The 18,670-nt window shown below is 41.1% G+C and overlaps 1 protein-coding gene across 10 annotated transcripts in view; it reads right to left on the bottom strand.

Annotated features, from left to right (window-relative positions):
- The window catches only part of ZNF521 (zinc finger protein 521), a 293,634-nt gene that overhangs the window by 24,738 nt on the left and 250,226 nt on the right, over window positions 1-18,670 (bottom strand). For all 10 annotated transcript variants that reach the window (XM_081919941.1, XM_081919942.1, XM_081919944.1 and 7 more), the window contains 2 exons: window positions 12,869-13,000; window positions 8,383-8,498 (listed from right to left, as the gene is read on the bottom strand). In XM_081919941.1, coding sequence (XP_081776067.1) covers window positions 8,383-8,498; window positions 12,869-13,000 — 248 coding nt within the window. The remainder of the gene's footprint in view (window positions 1-8,382; window positions 8,499-12,868; window positions 13,001-18,670) is intronic.

The raw sequence follows: 18,670 nt of genomic DNA, 5'->3' as shown, positions 1-18,670 counted from the left end.
TTGCAAGATGGGGCCGGCTTCTGCTGTACCCCTCAGCACCAGAGGCCTCTACCTACTGTAGACTAGTGGTAGCTAATGGAAAGTCTTCCAGATGCTTGCGGACTACAACTCCCACCCCCCCCCCCGGCAGCACAACCAATGGTAAGGGATTATGGGAGTTGTAGTCCAACAACATCTGGAGGGCACCATGTTGGCTGTTCCTGCTACAGACACTGCAGATGAACCAAATAACAGGGCTTTGTCAAAATATCCAGCCAGTAGTTGCTGGCAACAGGAGCTCCAGCGGCAGGACAGTCACTAGCAAAAGGTGCCCATTTTCTGAAGGGCTCGTGGTGGTGGCTTCCAGAGGGGGCAGCAGGGAGCTTCTTCCGATGCCCCTTTCAAGCTGCTGCCTTAGACAAGTGGCTCAGTGTACCTCATGTATCTACCAAACTGCAGAGGCATCAGAAATAGATGCTGGAGTTACCCAGGAAGGATGCGCTGCTGCTACAGCAGCAGTGGTGTCCTCAGTGGCCTCTGACCGCTGCTGAAGATATTGAGCGCTAGCTTTCCCATAGGACAACAGGAACACCACCACAACACTGGCTTCTGATGTTAATAGTGAATGTTATTCCCCAGGTTTGGTGTTCTTTAGTCTGGGAGCAAAAATGGAGAACGTATTACGCCTAGAGAACAGTTGTGTGTAGACTGCAAGACTATCGATTCTGCCTCAACCTGCTTCCCTCATGGAGCAACCAAAGAGGAACCAGAGGTGGGGTCTAATGATACAATGGTGCTGTTCATAGTCAGCACCATAAATCCAACTGACAGCTTCTAGCCAGCACCACTGCTGCTGCCACCGTGCCCATAAAAATGCAATTCTTGGGGACTTGTAGCTTTTTTTACACATGCAAACCAGCACCAAACAAACCTTTTGAATGTCTGCCTCTGTTGCTGACAATCCAGTCGAGAGATGGTGAACAAGTTCCAATGTTGCCAGGACACAGCCCTCTGCCCCATAAAAAAAGACATCTTGTTGGGCTGCTGCCTGACACAGCACTACCATTGCTTTTGAGCTCCAGTGACACATTATTTTCTGCTTGCTGAAATGTACATGCTGTTGAAGGGGTTCTGTTTAGCTTATTGGAGATAACAGAGAGTGGCAGGAGGTGTCAAGTCTACATTCTCCCTGATAGTGATCGCTTTGGCTATCTTTCCAGCATTCCAAGTCCTAAGCACCTAAGAACTCATGAAGGACAAAGCCAAAAAAGTTACTGAGACCCATTCAAGCCCTCCCTTTAAACAGTGTCACTAGAGCAAAACCAAAACTTGGGGAATGAAAACTCAAATATAAAAGAGACAATTTGCAGTGTTAACTTTCCACTTCTAAAACACAGGAAATTTTGTTTCATCAGACCCTTCTGATATGTGGACCGCAAAGCTTTCTTTCCAGCACGTGCTTGGATCATCTAGAGGTTTGCAGCAGTACTTTGGGAGGTAATAAGTTTCAACATGCAGTTTCTGAATGGGGAAATCTTAAGTGAGGACAATGGAGCCAGGGCTGGTGGGAGAGGAGAAGGGAGGGTGAACTAGTCATGAGGCTCTTTAATACAGTAATCATGGGTGCTTCAAAAGTCACCCTGATGACAGTCCCAGAAGTGGCCATCTGTTGTCAACTATGAGTCAGATGAAGGGTAATCTAAGGTCAGTTCTTGGTCTCTAACAGCAGGAAAATGAAAGGGAGGAAAAAGCTGTAGAATGAAGAGATTCACGCTTAGCGTAGGAAAACTACTTACTAATATAGGTTGCATTAGCAGGAAGCTTAATGGTGGTCAAACATAACTGAGCTGTTGGAGGATATATACAAATACAAATGGAAAGCTTAACTCTACCCAGCTAATATTGTTTTGCTATGCATATTTAGCCTACTCCCAAGTCTAAAGGCTGTGTTCAGAAGATTTTTGTTCCAAATTAATTAGTCCAGAATAAATACTGCACCCTCAAACAACATTTTCAAAATCATCCAATTAAGATTAGTTTCCTTTAATCACCCTTCTGTTCATATTATAAGGGTTTTTAAAGAATTACAAAAAGGGTGAACTGATGACTCTTCCAGCAGATACTTACAGAAGCATTTCAATCAGGATCTTTCATCTTAGATTAAACAAATTAGAGTATTTTTCACCATGCTATCTGTTTAGTGCTTTTTCAAGAGTGGAGTGAAAAAGGCTCATCAGCTTAATCGGTCTGTGGTGAACAAAAGCATGGTTAACATTTGTTAAGGGGTTAATTAATTTGTAATATATGAATGCTCGTTCACAGGAAAAGGTATATGTTTATACAGTGAAGAGCCAATCCAATGCTGGTACTGAGTGGTCTGAATTATTTTCTAAGTTAGTCTGCAATTTGGAAATGTCTGGATTGAAGACATTGCTGGCCCTGTAGGCTCTGAGCATATAAGGCAAGGCCCAGGAATGTCTCTGGTCTTGTGTGCTGAACAGAATTCTGAACCAAACCCAGATATTAGTCGGGCCCAATTCAAATCCTGAAGCATAAGCAAACCATGCCAGAGGGCTCTCTGAGGAATGTCATGATCAGGCTTTGTTCCACTTTTGCTGTTGGGCTCTCCTTTAATTTGGATGGGATTGGATGGAATTTCCTCTATGTTTTGAAAGATGGAGTTAAGTTGCTTATGTCTTTTGAATGCATGCAGGTCCAACAGAAAGTTACTGAAATTCCTCAACTTCCCTTGGAATTTCTATAGGCTTTCCTCCAAAGGTGGAGCCTCCAGTTTCACTCTCAAAACTTCAAAATATCACTGGGCTGTTACATGTTTCTTACATACAGTGGGTACATGTAAATTGCTATAGCTAAAAAACATTTTCCTAGTTATGCTTATTTGCATTTTGTGCAAGTGATAGCGCAATTATTGTTCCTATATGAAAATTGGATTCCCTTCCTCCACCATATCCTGCTTCTCCCAACTGCTTTAGCAAATTAATATTACCTTGATGACTGGTATTTACATTTGCTGCAGGAAATACTGTACTCACTGACCTAACGTATTTCTTTTTTAAACTTAGACAAACAGGGCCAGCCCTCCCATTAGGCACACTAGACTTCCGCTATCTCATTTGAACAATGAAATAAATCCACTACTGTCAACGCAAAACAGCATACCCTCCAACATTTCTCTGGTGAAAATAGGGACATCCCATTCCATAAAAATAATACTTTTGCTATTTATACCCCACACATCTTTCTGGGTTGCCCCAGCCTCTCTGGGCAGCTTCCAACATATACAAAAACATAATAAAACATTAAACATTTAAAAAATTATTCCCTATACAGGATTGCCTTGAAACGGCTCAAGGGTCCGATCACCCCATACCCTCCAACATTTCTCCAATGAAAATAGGGACATCCCAAGGAAAAGGAGGACATTCCAGAATCAAATCAGAAACCGGGACAGCTTCTCTAAATTGGGGATGTCCCTGGGAAACAGGGATACTTGGATAACTTGGGTCTGCAACAGTCATGCCACCAAATCAAAGTACAATTTAGAAGCATCAGCACTCTTCAACTAAGCAACTCCTAAAAATAAAAAACACAGCAAGCATAAAAAAACCTTAAAAAACAGTTCAACAAGGCAAAACACAACAAAGAAACACACAAAGAGGAGCTAAGCAGAGATTGTTAGTAGTTATGAACACTGCAACGAATGCAACATTTTTTTTTAATGGTTTCAGTTTAATATGGGATATTGAACTGATTTTCTCAGTCTAAGATGCTCAATTGAACCATTTTCAACAACTGGAGCTCTGAAGAAAAAGGAGTCATTCTATATGCTATTACAAGAATCCCTGTGAAAAAAAGAAGCCAGTGCATAAGACACAGCTAAGCTATTTAATCATTTTACGTCCTCATTCTACAATGTGACTGACATATCAGATCTAGTTGATTTTACAAGGGGCTATAAATATTCACACCCTAATGAACCACCTACCCACTGGGAGTGATTATATTTGAATAGGCCAATCAAATAAGGTTGGGTTCACACAATCCAGATCAGGAAGTTTCTTTTTCAGAAAAGAATTACCTTATGAAAGACTAATATGGCTCTAAAGTCCTTTAATCCCCAGGGGAGAAATGGAACAGTGGAAGGAATTTAAAACATGTTCCTTTAGTCATGTCATTCATACATTTTCAGGTTCCCGCCCCCCAAACATTTTTGTAACAAACTCTCTTGTACCAAAGTACATCTACGTTAACTGTTTGGGGAAAAGGACTGCCAAGAAAACTGGAGACCTCTTTTATGTACAGATGTTTTCAGGCATCCCTGAGGGACAATATCATGATTACTCTTCAGATGTCCTTGGTAATTTCACCTCTATGTAAACAGAGACTAAAGAAAAACCCCACTCCAAATTTCAAATGCAATCTTTAAAACTCTGCAAAATAAAAGGTTTTCACCACAATAAAATTAATATAACGAGACTCGAAAGTTAATTGAATGAGGCACTATTTTCTTTCCCCTTGTGTTGTCACATTTGGAATCCTGCTGACTTATACCTGGGAAGATGTGTTTCTTTTTATTTGTGAAGTTTGCTGTGGCAGAATATGATGATCCCCAGCTAGTGTTTAAATTCTAATAAGTTATATGCTAGGCCTCAACCTTGCCTGGAATTCATGAGAAGAAAACAGGTTGTGGTTGCTTAGCAATGACGGAAAAACACTCAGAACATGGTCTGAAAGCAGCTTCCAAGTCTGAGCCCTGGTGCAAAGGAAGACCTCTCTCCAGTCTATGATATACTTGGGAATATCACTTGGTTCTTAGAAATATTCTCTACCATATTGAAGAAGCCTGTTTGCCTACCACAGCTGACTGAAATTGTCATATTTAAGCACTGAGTTCACACATTAGTTAGTGGAAGTGGTGGCAATCAGCGCTTTCTTGAGAGCTAGGGCACTTTGATGTAGGTTATGGCATTATGAGAATTCCTAAATTCAGGTGCTTATGTCTGGAGCGCTGAATAACACTGTGCCTCTTTTTCTGTTATAAATAGCAGCTGCTGATGCTCAAGACCTCTGAAAAATTAAGGCTATAATATATGAAAATGTTGGCCTAAAGCTGAGTGATGTTAATTGGATTTCAGGTAGATTTCCTTTCAAAGGAGAAGAACAGATAAGATATTCCTTACTGGATGCATAATCACAGCTGGCCTCCAGGGCCTGAAAACCAGTGGCTGCTCCCCCTCTTCCCAATGACTCCGGGGATCTTGAAATGTCAAATCTAATCCTTTGCTTCATTAAAAAAAAAAATCTTAGCCTTTTTCCTTGTGAAGATATCCTTGAAAATTTAAATTGATCGCTTGAGTTGAAAGTTTAGAATGCTTCACCCCTTTCTGTTATTTATTAATCGTCATAGAGGAAATATTAAGCATGGTACTGTTGACTCCATGTCCACCATAATCTCTTTCTTAGAGGTTTTATTGGAAGCTCTCTCATAGTCTCTGTCTAGAAATTAAACACAAGTAACTTCTCCCCTAAGGAGTGGCAGCTCAATAGCTTGAGTAATAGTATCATTAGAGCTGATCAAGCGCAAGCAACGTCATTTCAACCATGTAACCTTTTGGCTGACCCAGAAGAGACCCAGGTTGGCTGCAGCTCTTGAAATTAGCAGGCTGATAATCTAGTGAAAGATCTGCTTGGATGGATCTCTGTATCAATTTGGGCTGTCATGGAGGGTGCGATACACCACCCAGAGTGTGATGAAATACCCTTTCAGACATTGCTGTTTCAGTTATAAGGGATTTCTTAATATGCTCCTCTTGGCTTCCAGGAGGGCAGTAACATTGTTGACAACCTGACCTTTCCTTGAAAATCTCTAAGATAGGAAATTAACACAGTCCTCCTAAGCAAGTGCATTGCCAAACCGCTGCCCATGTTTATAATTCCCACCTGCCTTACTGTCCTTCCATCCTCATCTGAAAACTGCCAACAAATCACCCTTCTTCTATCAAAGCTAAACTTACTGAGAGCTTTCAGAATTGCCTCCTATAATGTGTTTTCTTTTCATGTCACAATGATTCTCCCATCCTTCCCTTATTTGTAAAGTTGTGACGTTTTCCTTCCGTTTGTTAGCTAATGTTTAACATTAGCTAATGTTGAAAAATACTGCATTTGTTGTACCAAAATCCAACTGTAAATGATTCAGAATAATTAGATAATAATCTCATGGAAAACTTCTCACCATGTTCACACACCAAATCCCAGGCTGCAGTGGCAATCCATTTTGAAAAACCATTATTTCTATTGTATCTACTCCAGACGATCTCCTAAAAGTCAACTTTGAGAAAGCTCTACCTTCACTCATCACAGACAAGAAGGAACTTCTCAGTAACTGACGGGGCGGACATTCACAGACATAATCAGCTTTCGTGCCTTTTATTAGTGGAAGACTAAGACTATTGTTCTTTTTATAAAAAAAACACATAGGCTCTGTATTTGAGGTGTCTAGATTCACAAGTTCTTTAGCAGGTGGAGAAGGTACATCCATTTCAACACAGGAATGCATAAGTTACAACCTTTAAGAACATCTCTTTAAGAAGGAAAAAAAGCATTGTTACATGTGGATACTTTTGTAAAATGGGAAATGGTTCAGAATCTTAATTTTCAGCAGGTGTAACAAAAACCATTCTTGGCAAATCTATAGTTGCTATGTGCGAGCAACTGAGAGACCTTTTAAAATAAATTCTAATTTCATGTAAGAGCTCTAGACTTGCTTTTCTGTTTCTCTCTAGAGAACTAATGTGTCCCAATGAAAGCAAAATATGGGTTTACAAATGAACACTAGGGACTCAAGAATTCTACTTTTAACAAAAGACAAAGCTTTCTTCTAAGTTCAAGAGGAGGACTGCCAGATGAGATTAAGCCCTGACATGGAGATTTCTGCATGGAATATTCAATCTATCAGGGGCAGGAGGGGAGAGAGAGACTATGTAGTATAATAATTAAAACAATTGATTTTTAATACCTTTTGTACATTTGCTATTTGCATAGTAATATGATTGCTACCTCTTGGTTCTACCACTCACCCAAGAACAGTTTAATTTTGACCTGACTTATTTCAGGAGCCTGAAAGAGACATCAATAAAGACCGCTTCATCACACATTACATTTTTAAAAATACGTCTAAAATGTGTTAAGTTTACACTTAAAAATGTAATATGTGGATGCAGTAGATGTGTATTTGTAATCGAATACATCTTACTGTCACACTAATCAGGGAGCACAGATTGGTCACAGCAGCCTGTTAAGTAAATACTCAATGGCAATGCAAATCCAGGTTTGCTGCCTTGTAATGTGTGAAATGACCCTAATGGGGATCTGTAGGTGGAAGTGGCAAAGTTGCAATTAGAGAAAGGGTTTGCACTTACACAAACACACTTTTGTTGTCACTGTCATGGTGTGTGTGGTGCACCTCTTCTCTACAACTGACGAGCATGGACAAAGGAAAAGGGGGGTTTGTTGAGAAGATTGATGTATGTGGATGGTATTTGTGAATAGATGCAGGCCCTCAAAGAAGATTATTTTCTTTTGCTCCAGCTGGTCATCATCTTCTTCAGCTGTGACAGAGTGCAGGACAGAAAAGGTGCAGCGCAAGCCCTGGGCCTCGACTGGAGGTTTTTAAAGGTATAGCCCTCTTCCCCAAGCTGCAACTTGCCAGCTTTATACATCAACCCTTTAATAAAGCTTTCAATTCTCACACAGGAATATCTCTGTACTCCCAAGTTACAGCTGCCTTCTCACAGTCTCCAACTGGGTCTCAGCAGAGAACCCAGAAGCTGTATGGGGGCCGGGGTTGCAGCTGAAGGGTTAGCATGTCAGGCCAGTTGTACCATACAAATTCAAAGCACTTGAAATGGACAGCGCTTCCCTCAGATCCTTCCATGGTCAGAATCAAGACTGTTGGCAACTCCAACTCCAACTCAAGTTCAGTTATCGCTTCCTCCAGAGCGGAAGGTGTATGTAAAATTATACTTCTGTGCATTTGTTTCTTTCTTTGTGATGCTACAAACTCTGCAGTTCTACCACAGTCTTACCTTCTTGTAATCTGGCCAAAGGATGAATCTACAAGACCTATCATCCTCCTTCAAGTCTGCAGCACAGAAATGTGTTCTCATGTAGAATCCCTAGCAGTTCTTAAGATGCAGCTTGGACAGTCTTACATATGGGCTAACTGCAAATATGTCTGCCTACTGACCATCCCTAAGCTCAATTCTGATGACGCATCATTGCACTTCACAGAAACCAGTCCTATGGATCCACCATGTGGACACCTTTGGTGAAGAATACATGCTACAACCATCTCTACTGAAACCCCTTCAATAAGCTGAGTACCTGCAGTTCTGTTTGGAAGAAGAACTTCTGTGGGCACTGTGTGCAGTCATAGATCTTGTCTTCTTGTCCATGGGCCGAAAAAATATGTTGCTGCAACTTGTTGGCTTGAACAAACACTGAAACATTAAAAAGAAAAAGTGAACTTTTTGTTATATCGTTTTATACATGGAAAGACTTTTTGTGAACATTTCCTCATTAACTCACAGCAATTGCAAAGGGTACAATTATCCAAGAACCCTGTAATTTCTGATTATACTGTTGCTATAATAGGCACCAGCCACGATTGCTCAGCTCTACATCCAAGTCCTAATTTTCTTTTCTTTGTAAAAGAACTGTGCTTATATGTCTGGTAAAAACATAATCAAATACTGTTTCAATCTCAAACACTAAGAAATGTACCTTTCCCCTCGCCACAATAATTTCAGATTGCACCACAATGTGCTGAACATCAAAAGCAACATTTGAAAATAAACAAATCCTTGCTACTGTGAAATATGGAAGCGACAGATACAATAGCACAAAAACACCCACCCACTATTTTTATTTATTTATGCATTTGCCCAAAACTTAAATCTAGCAAACTATTTCTATATTTAAATGTGTTAATGTTAAAATTATATCCCACAGCTACTTTGGGGCAATGTCTATAAACGTAAAACACAACTGCAGGTAAATTCTCTTTGGATACTTTAAGATCAACTCTGAGTACACACTGAATGCAAGGGTTTCAATAATATAAACATGTTCAATTTTAATGACTACAAAACAAGGCCCTAAGACTGTGTAACAGTTTACCTAGGAGACATACTATTAATAATTAAATTGTATATGCCAGAGGCAGTGTTTGGGTTGGCAGCACTGACTTCTGATGGATGCCTGGTGCACTGTGACCTAAAAAAAGTTTGCATCTACAATATTAATCTGTATAGGCAGGGAAAGGATTTATTAAAGACGTTGGCATTTAACTTTGACTCCATTCCTAATCATTAAAATAATTCTAATTGAATGCCAAAAAAAAAAGAAAAGAGAAAAGAATTAGAATAGCGTTCTTGTGAGTCATACATTTTAATCACATTTCTCATTACCTTAAAAAGGATTGTATTCCATTTTCCATATAAAACTTGTATTGGTGATTTTTGGTTTTGTTAATATTCTACACACTAAAATAATTTAATAGCATATTACTCATAAAACATCATTGTTTATGATTAATGTGCTGTGTCTATTTACCCCATCAGCAAAAATGGAAAATGGGGTTTTTTTAAATACATTTTACAGGGCCACTGGCTGAAATATTAAAGGATTATTGTTATTATTATTATTTTAATCAGGGAACTTATTTATGGTGAGAACCACAAGTAGGGTTGCTTTTCATACGCTTTCTCGTATGCTGTTGTTTTTAAAAAATCCATCCTAAACTTAACTCTTTGAATCACAAGCTGTATTAAGGGAATAAAGGGGGGAAACGCTTGCACACACACACACACACACAGAGAGTGCAAAATCCTGTACAATTAATGCAAAAACTAAAATGCAAAAGAAATGCTTGAAGGAATTATTGAACCCAGATGCCTGACAGGCATACGGTTGAAAGCAAAACTATCTACAGCCTCAGACATCATTACTGCAAGCTGTGTAGTGAAAATTAACTAAATTGTTATAATGCAGGAAAACATGTCTAACTTGAATATGGGAAGGTAATAATCAGTAGCAGCAACTTCAACCAACAGAAGAGAAATCTTACTTTAATTTGGCTCTCGTAGTGGATGCCTGCATTTTATTGGGAATGGAGCTGCCAAACAAGAAGGACTAATACGAAAGTACGAAGGGTCATGTTTTCTTATCAAAGTGCATCAGTGGAGAACAAAAACCCCAAATTGCTTCCCGTTGATAGAGAGCTGTGCAAACCACTGATTTTCCTCTTTTAGAAAAAAGAAATCCTGCATTTATTCACTATGATTCAGGGTATAATTTGGAGGCGCATTATTGCTGTCAAACATAAAAGGTCTGTATGCAGTCTTTATGGTTTAATTTTCAGCGACAGTTGCAGGTTTATGCTTCTTCCAGTATGTCAGTGTGCTTCGTACCCCTGCCAGGGTGGTAGGGGAGCTTGTCTTATTGGCAACAGATAGGCCTATAAACAGCAAATGCCTGAGGTTTCTCACAACAATGGTAAGGAAGGCATGGTTCCAAGTCATGACTCCTGGAGCATCAATTACCTCTGGTTGTGGGGAAGCAGTAACATGGGAAGGGGGCTTGAGGAGGTGACAGTGCGAAGCTGATTTAAGGTGGGGATAAGGGGAGAGTGGAAGAGTGCAGAGGTACAGAAGTAAGGAAAATGCACTTGATAGTTTCTTTGAGGGTATGGTTACCAGATGTCCCTGTTTCCCGGGGACAGTCCCGGGATTTACAAATCTGTCCCTGGACAAAATCCGTCCCCGGATTTCATTTAATGTCGATGGATTTATATTTTAAGTGTTGTAGATTTATTAATAGGGAATGAATGTTGTGTGATTGGTTCAACGGCACAAGACACATCATATAGGGACTTCTGGCGAGGCAATATGGCGGGCGTCATGGCAGCGAGCAGCTCCTGAAGCCAGCCAGAGCCAACTGCACTACGAGGCTGGCTCCAGGCTGCTGAGACTGCCGCTGCCGCCACCACTGCTGAGAGGGAACCGGGGACACCCGGCATATTGACTGGAGGAACCACTGACAGGGCCCTGCCCCGCGCAACCCAAATCGAGTCAGGAGCGAGTGGCCGACTGCCCAGTGGTGCTCTGGGGCCAGAAAACCCCTGGAGGCGATGCAGGGAGAAGGAGGAGAGGAGAAGGAAGATAGAGAAAGAGGAAGGAGAAAAAAAGAGGGGAGCCCCAAACTTGCCGCCGCTTAGGAAAGGTAGGAGAGCACTGGGAGGGCAAGGACATGTGGCCAAGCCCAGGCCTGACCCATGGTGGGTTGCGCTCCAAGAGAGCAGGCTGGGGCCCAGAGGAAGGCCGTGCGACAGATGAGACCACAGAAGAGAAGATATTACTGCTTAATTTTTTTTTTAAAAAAAACAAAACTTATTTTAATAACTTTTTTTCTTGTGTCTCTTTTAAAAAGGTTTCCCTGGATTCTTTGAAAAAAATCTGGCAACCTTATTTGAGGGAGTACACAATGGCAAGCACATCATTTAGTCACAGCAGAAGCATCACGTGGTAGCTGACGTTATGTGAAGGCAGTTTTCATAAATAGATCTATATAGAGTGTTCAATAGAGGTGTTATGCTGCAAGTAACTTGGTTAAGCGGCATGTTATGTTTAATACATAGCTGTAAACTATGTGTGTGTGTTTAAATTCAGAAGTGGGAGGGCCAATCTGGATGAGGTGTCAGCACACATGGAAGGAAGGCTTAATCATCTCCTCCACAGCCACAACTCCTTCCCCAGGAAACTTCCCCCCTGCAGCAGTAAACAAATTTCACATTGGTGCCAATGGGGAGCTTTATTTATCTGTTTATTGGCAAAACGTAAATACTGCTTATTGAAAGAAAATGCTAAGAGGTTTACATAAAATGTAAAAAATATTCATTAAAATAGTAATTAAAGCAGCAATTAATAGGAGACATAATAAAATTATAAAAATATAGATAAAAAGCAAGTTTTTTTAAAAAAAATACACATCTATGACTATGGAGATGTTGTAGCTTCTCATTGTTTGTTTTCTTGCTTATAGAAAATCCTTTAAAAAGGCGTTAAAATGTTACATGTTTGGGTAGGCTTGCTTCAACAAAAAAGCTTTTAGCAGCTATTGAAAACTGTACCACCCAGACGTAGATCAGATTTGCACGTTTATACCCAAAATATACAAAATGTGTAGTTTGATGCACTGTGCTGAATACTTGAGGGATAAACATGGTGAATCTGATCTAAGTACGGGTATATGTAGAAGATCCCCTACCACCTCAAACGTGGCTTCTTGGGTCAACGTGTGCCTGGTTCTACATGCAGACATGAAGACACAGAGGCCAATCAGCTTAAATGGAGCATGACTTGAGAATGCTCTGCTGAAAACAAGTATTCCAACAGCCCCACAGACACATGATCTTCCTTTGAGAATGTATGTACATCAGATAGGAATGTAGCAGGATACAATGGGGATTCATCTCACTTTGTGGTTAGAGCAATGTGGTATGTGGAAGATGAGATACAGTAGAGGAGAGGAAACAGGCAGAAATCGGAACCTTCTGCTCAGCACATGGGGTCTCTGGAACCCACCCTATTGATACGATAAAAACATATTGTGTGAGAGTGTGCTTGCAAAAGCAATTCTGGTAGATGGAGGTCCAATCTTTCTGCACACTTGACTTTTAAAATAATTCCTAATCAATACCACTAAGGAGCACAAATCTAATACTTGCAAGCTGACCTGAAGTCAATGTCTGGCATAAATGGCACCATTTGAGAATGTGCATGAATAAAACGAACAGTTCCTGAATACTCACCTGTAAAGCAGACTGGACATTTGAAGGTCCCTCCCATTCCTTCAAAGCTGTGTTCTATCAGATGGCACTGTAGTTTGGCAGGAGAATCAAATGTCTGGTTGCAGAGCTTGCACTCGTGGTTTAGTCCTTCATCTAGTGGGGAAAAAATATGAGAAAAGTTTATTGTCACTTGCGATGCTTGAAACCCAATCTCTTGCTAAAGAATTCCAGGATTAGAATTTATGCAGGATCATGAAGATATACTTCATGTACTAAGTAGCTTTTCATCTTGTTCCAATCAGCAACCACTACACCTCCCCAAATATTTATCCACTAATTAGAAGTATGGTGCACACATGCAATAGCACTGGATACCTGCTAACATAAATGCTGATGTACCAGATTTTAAGTCAGTTAAATATGATTGGCCTTGACTAGATATGACATCATTCTATCCCATTGGCTATGCCAAAATAAGGGTGGGCAGATATACTGTCAGGCCCCTTGTTGCTATTAACCCATGTCAGTTAATGCGCACCCCAAAAATTAGCACTGGCTTTTCCAAGTAATGGGTTGAGGAGAGGGATATATATATATATATATATAGAGAGAGAGAGAGAGAGAGAGAGAGAGAGACAGACAGACAGACAAAGAGGTCAAACAGATTGACTGCAGAGTATATTATTATGTACTGTAATATGCAAATTCTCTATAGAGCAGCCAGCAAGTGTACTCACAAAAAAAAATCCCCATCCTAGTGTTCCCTTTCTATCTTGAAGTTTCATATGTATCCTTCACTCTAGCTTTTCCTCTATATGATAACCAAAAATGCTGTGCAAATCCTTGCTACCTGGGTTAGTTTTTAGTAGCAAAGAATTTGCATGTACTGATGATTGGGGCGGCCGGGGGGGGGGGTGCGGGCAGATAAGAATATTCAGGATTTTTATTTTTATTTCAATTCTGTGAGCTGTTATGTTAATTTTTGGTATTACTTCAAGGGGGTTGGTATCTGAAATCTTTTCCTATGACAACTAATTACCCAGTATCTTTAATGCTTGAACTAGTCTCTCTCTCCCCCCGCCCCCGCTCACCCACAATACACTTTATTATTAATAACTATCCTACTAGCCTCAATGGTCTTTTATTTGTTCAGCTACAGGCAATCCTAGCACCACCAAATTGATCCTAAAACCTTCCCTGCTCTGAGCTGCAGGCCCTTGGTGCCCTCCCCCCTCCCTTCCATCTTAGGCCTACCATTAGTCTTTCTTCCCAACAGTGTTGCAAGCTCCTTTCATTCCGCCATGGGAACAGTGATAGGTTGTCCTACTTAGAAACAGTTGCTAGGTAAGATGCAACTTCCAGCTCTGTTGTACAGGGTTCAATTCCCTCAGCAGATCTCAGGAAAGGTCCTTCTGTATGTCACTAGTGTGTTATACAAATAGTTTGATCTTGCAGGTAAAATCACTATCCGATTAATAAACACACAGACACACACACACACACACACACACACACACACACACACGATTGTCCCTGGTACAACATTCAAGCAAGATTAGAGGGAAAGGATTTTTAAAGCACATCTTCCTAAGCATAGTTTGCTTAATATGACTGGTAGCTATGACTGATATAGAAATGAATGAAAACTGAAGAGGATAACTATCAAATTAACAGATAATATATAACTTGCAGCCTAAATGTCCATCGGTTGGCTATTCTACCAGACTGTATCCATCTAAAACGGGAAAGTAAATTGATTTATATTTCTGATGCATTGGTTCACAGTTACCTGAACTCTAATTTAATTTTAATGTACACATGCACAATTAATAAACTGCTACACTGGCTTCCTGAGCTCTAGCAAGGGATCTAGGTGATGCCTCACCCAGTGGTTGGGAAACAATGCTACTAGTGATAGATAACAGCGTTTCCACTAGTTACCAACCCCTGTTCTCATGGCAAATGCTCAGGCCAGTCAAAAACAGCACCAGCAATTGCACAGCCTTTAGGCCAAGTACAGTTAACATGGTGCCCAGTGGCCCTGCTGGCTGAGACTGATGTGAATGGCCACAACATCTGTCTTGGCCACTCCTGCTCTAAGCTGTGTAGTCTTGAGATTCTAGATGTGCTTACGGCTTGCTAAAGCTCAACTGTACCAATGTGAGAGGAAACATTTGTCACTTCCTCCATGTTTATGAGAGCGGTTACTTTGATGCCATTACACAGCCAAGGAAGAAGTCCAAAGTAGCTTGTTCTTCTTCCAGCTCATGATCTAGGACAGCTAGATGGACCACTTGGTAAGCATATATGTATCCATAAACTGATTCAGGATAATGCATGGCAGAAATGCGATATATTAAGAACTGTAATCAGTGAGTTTCTTTCTTTCCTTAATTGTCTTGTTGTATTACATATCCTTCCTTTTTTGTTTCCTGAATTTAAACATTAAAATAAAATTCAATGTTTTTCTAAAATGTAAGACTTATGTTCACCAAGTCCACATTTTAAACGACTACATATCCCAGTAGGGCTGAATACAGATGTTGTTAAGAAGACGGAGTAAATGCCTAGTCCTCACATCAATCCTGATTTTTAATATCTTAAAATTCTGAAATTAATAGTGTAATAGAAGATTAGGCCGAGCATCTAGTATCTGGCCTATGACAGTGGTCAGTAACAGCTGCTTCAGAGGAAGGTGGAAATCCCCATAATAGCCATATTATGCACTGAGTAATCTTGGGAGGGATTTTTCCCCCATCAATATTTGTGTTGATATGCACACTTAAAGCAAGTGGAAAGAAAGGAGCTCAGCTCTGGATCTTTCATCCGTCAAGGTGAAGATAAGCAATGCCAACCTCTGAAATGCTAGCCAAATGCAAATCAGCAATGTCAGGCACTACAAAGCAACAGAAAGCGAGGGGTATTTTACAAAGTATTCCTATGGGGGGTGATCGAGGTCCCACCACCCGTTTTGTTGACTAATAAAAGTTTTCACTTTTGTAATTAGATGGAATGCTACTGGTGAAGATATCTGTCTTTACACTGCCTTAATTATTAGCTTAGGCAGGTTTACTTTTTTCTTTGTGTATAGAATCATAGAACTGTTGAGTTGGAAAGGGATCACAAGGGTCATTTAGTCCAACCCCCTGCAATACAAGAAACCTTGCCCAGTGTGAGGTTCCAATCACCACCACCACTACCCTTTGATTAAGGGTCTCATACCCTACCAACTGAGGTATTTGTGATCTACAGTAAGTAAAGGTTTCTTGGACCAGTGGCATAGCGTGGGGGGTGCAGGGGGCCGGCCGCACCGGGCACAACATCTGGGGGTTAGGGTTAGGGGGCACAAATCCACGGGTTAGGGGGCGCAAATTACTTGCCTTGTCCCGGGTGCTGACAACCCACGCTATGCCACTGTCTTGGACCATATGCAATATTTCTGTAAAGCTGTTAACTCACATACAGTCATACCTTGGGTTAAATATGCTTTGGGTTGAGCATTTTCGGGTTGCACTCCGTGGCGACCCGGAAGTAACAGAACGTGTTACTTCCGGGTTTCGCCGCTCACGCAGACGCTCAAAAGGACGTCACATGCATGCGCAGAAGCGGAGAATCGCGACCCGCGCATGTGCAGGTTGCGTTCACTTCAGGATGCGAATGGGGCTCTGCAATGGATCCCGTTCACATCCAGAGGTACCACTGTATTCTCCTCATTTCCCACTTTGATCCGCACTACCTTTTAGGAAAGTAAAAGTGCTATGGGCAGCAACAGCACTGAACTGTGACAGACCCAGTAGAGGAAACACCAAGTGACTATCTGGCCCAGCATGACTGCAACCCTTCTGAAAATACCTTGGTTTTCAGACACCTTTTTAAAACAATTGACTTTGGAAAGGTCAGCTGCATACACTTCTACAGTTCTTCCACCATAACATTTCAGTTCCTGTTGCTCCTTGTAAATATTACAAGATTAGAAGAAATGGAATGGTGACTGGAAGGAGAGCTGTTTTGCACCCCCACCCCCACGCCCTCTCTAGTCACAGAAAATCTTAAAATTTTAGAAAATACTGAATGTCACAACTAAACAAACAGACAGTGAAAAGCTACCCTGGCAGTTTACACCTGGGATAAATATGAAGTGAAGTGGAGTGCCAGAACATCCCTTCAAGAGGTCATTCTTCCCCTCTCCTATATCCACTTCAAAGCTACATTCTTTCAGCAAATGTATTAGGGAGGGGATCTTAAAAGTGCTGAACAGCTTAAAAAAATTCAATCAGAATAATCTGCTCTTTAGAAAGGTGGTGGATGACAGTAATTGGAAAATACTGTCTGACTCATTTATTAAAGTGAGATTCAGAGTCAATTGATTTAATAACCATTAGAATATTCTATTAAGGATTTAATAGGTTGGCACGGTCCTATTTTTTATTAAGAGTTATAGGTGAGGAATAAGCAATTCTATGGAATTTCTAGGCAACTGCTTGCATGGATTAAGATAAAAATACAGCTTGCAAATTAGGTACCCAGGAGCTGCTGTAGTGCTGATTCACACAACCATTTCCCCCCAGTCAGAAACAAAGTGACTTCTGAGCAGTCATCTCAAGGATGAGATCCAAGCTGAGGACACTAATTATGGGTTCCTCATGTGCACTGTTGCCAGAAGACTTACTGTATTTTTAGGCCCTTTCTCATGTGTGGTGATGGAAAAGAGTGCTGCACGAGGAAGCCATTCACAAGAGCTACATCCATGTGGGGATGTAGTTGGAGATGAATGGATGGAAGTCTCCCCAGAGAGGAAAAACATGAACTGGTTCTTTGGAAGGGGTGGGAGAGAAAGAGGAAGAAGGAGGACTATAATACAATTAAGCTTTCTGGTTCATAGAAAAGAAATGAGTTTTGGATCTGTAGATTTCCAATTCAAAAAAAGATAACTGATAACAGCAACAATTAAAAACATAGAATACCCAGTTGCCTCCTGTCCATATTACCTATCAGATCTACACCTGCTGAGCATTAGTCTGGTGCTCCCAGACCATTTGCTGAGCCTCTGATCTGATACATATTAAGGTAAGCAGGCTTAATCTTTAGTCCAGTGTGCTACTGCCACAATGAAAGCAAGAGGGGGGAAAACCTAGTATGGTGAAGTTCCCAAGAATGAGCTGCCTTCATGACACAAAGGGGTCCATACCATGAAAAAGGCAATGGGCCCTGATGACACATGGGCTCCACTCATGGCGCCCAGTTATTCTGTGAGAATGGTTGCTGCACTAAAGCATAGCGGTGCAGACCTCTGTGTATTGTAGTGTTTCCCGAGAGCTGGAACCCTGATCGCACATGGCTCCAGCTCCAGGGGAAGCTTACGTACATAGACATCTATGTGGCCAGGCTTCCATTTCTCAGATGTCCACATCTAACAGATGAACAAAGGGAAACCACATGTTGTTCGGGTTAGGACAACAGCCACAGCCCTGCTGCCCATTAAATTGCGTGGTGCACCTTCGTGTGTGTAACGCGCTGCGGAGGCTGTTGCATGGAAGTAGCAGACTGTATAACAAATAAAGCGGGTTTTACAGCTGGACCTCTGTTCTATTTTGCTTATGTTTGTTCCATGCCTTGGAGCAGCCTTTCTCAACCTGTGGGTCCCCAGATGTTGTTGAACTACAACTCCCATCACCCCTAGCTAGCAAGGCCAGAGCTCAGAGATGATGGGAGTTGTAGTCCAACAACATCTGGGGACCCACAGGTTGAGAACCGCTGCAGGGATGATAGATTTTGTGTGCTCTCAAAGTACCATGTTTTGGTTCTGGAAAAATGTTTTGTTAA

The sequence above is a fragment of the Podarcis melisellensis genome (genome assembly GCF_964234715.1).
Source record: "Podarcis melisellensis genome assembly, chromosome: 7".
Lineage (NCBI taxonomy): Eukaryota > Metazoa > Chordata > Lepidosauria > Squamata > Lacertidae > Podarcis > Podarcis melisellensis.
Note: the sequence above shows the minus strand (reverse complement) of the source record. Positions and strands in the feature narration are given on the sequence as shown.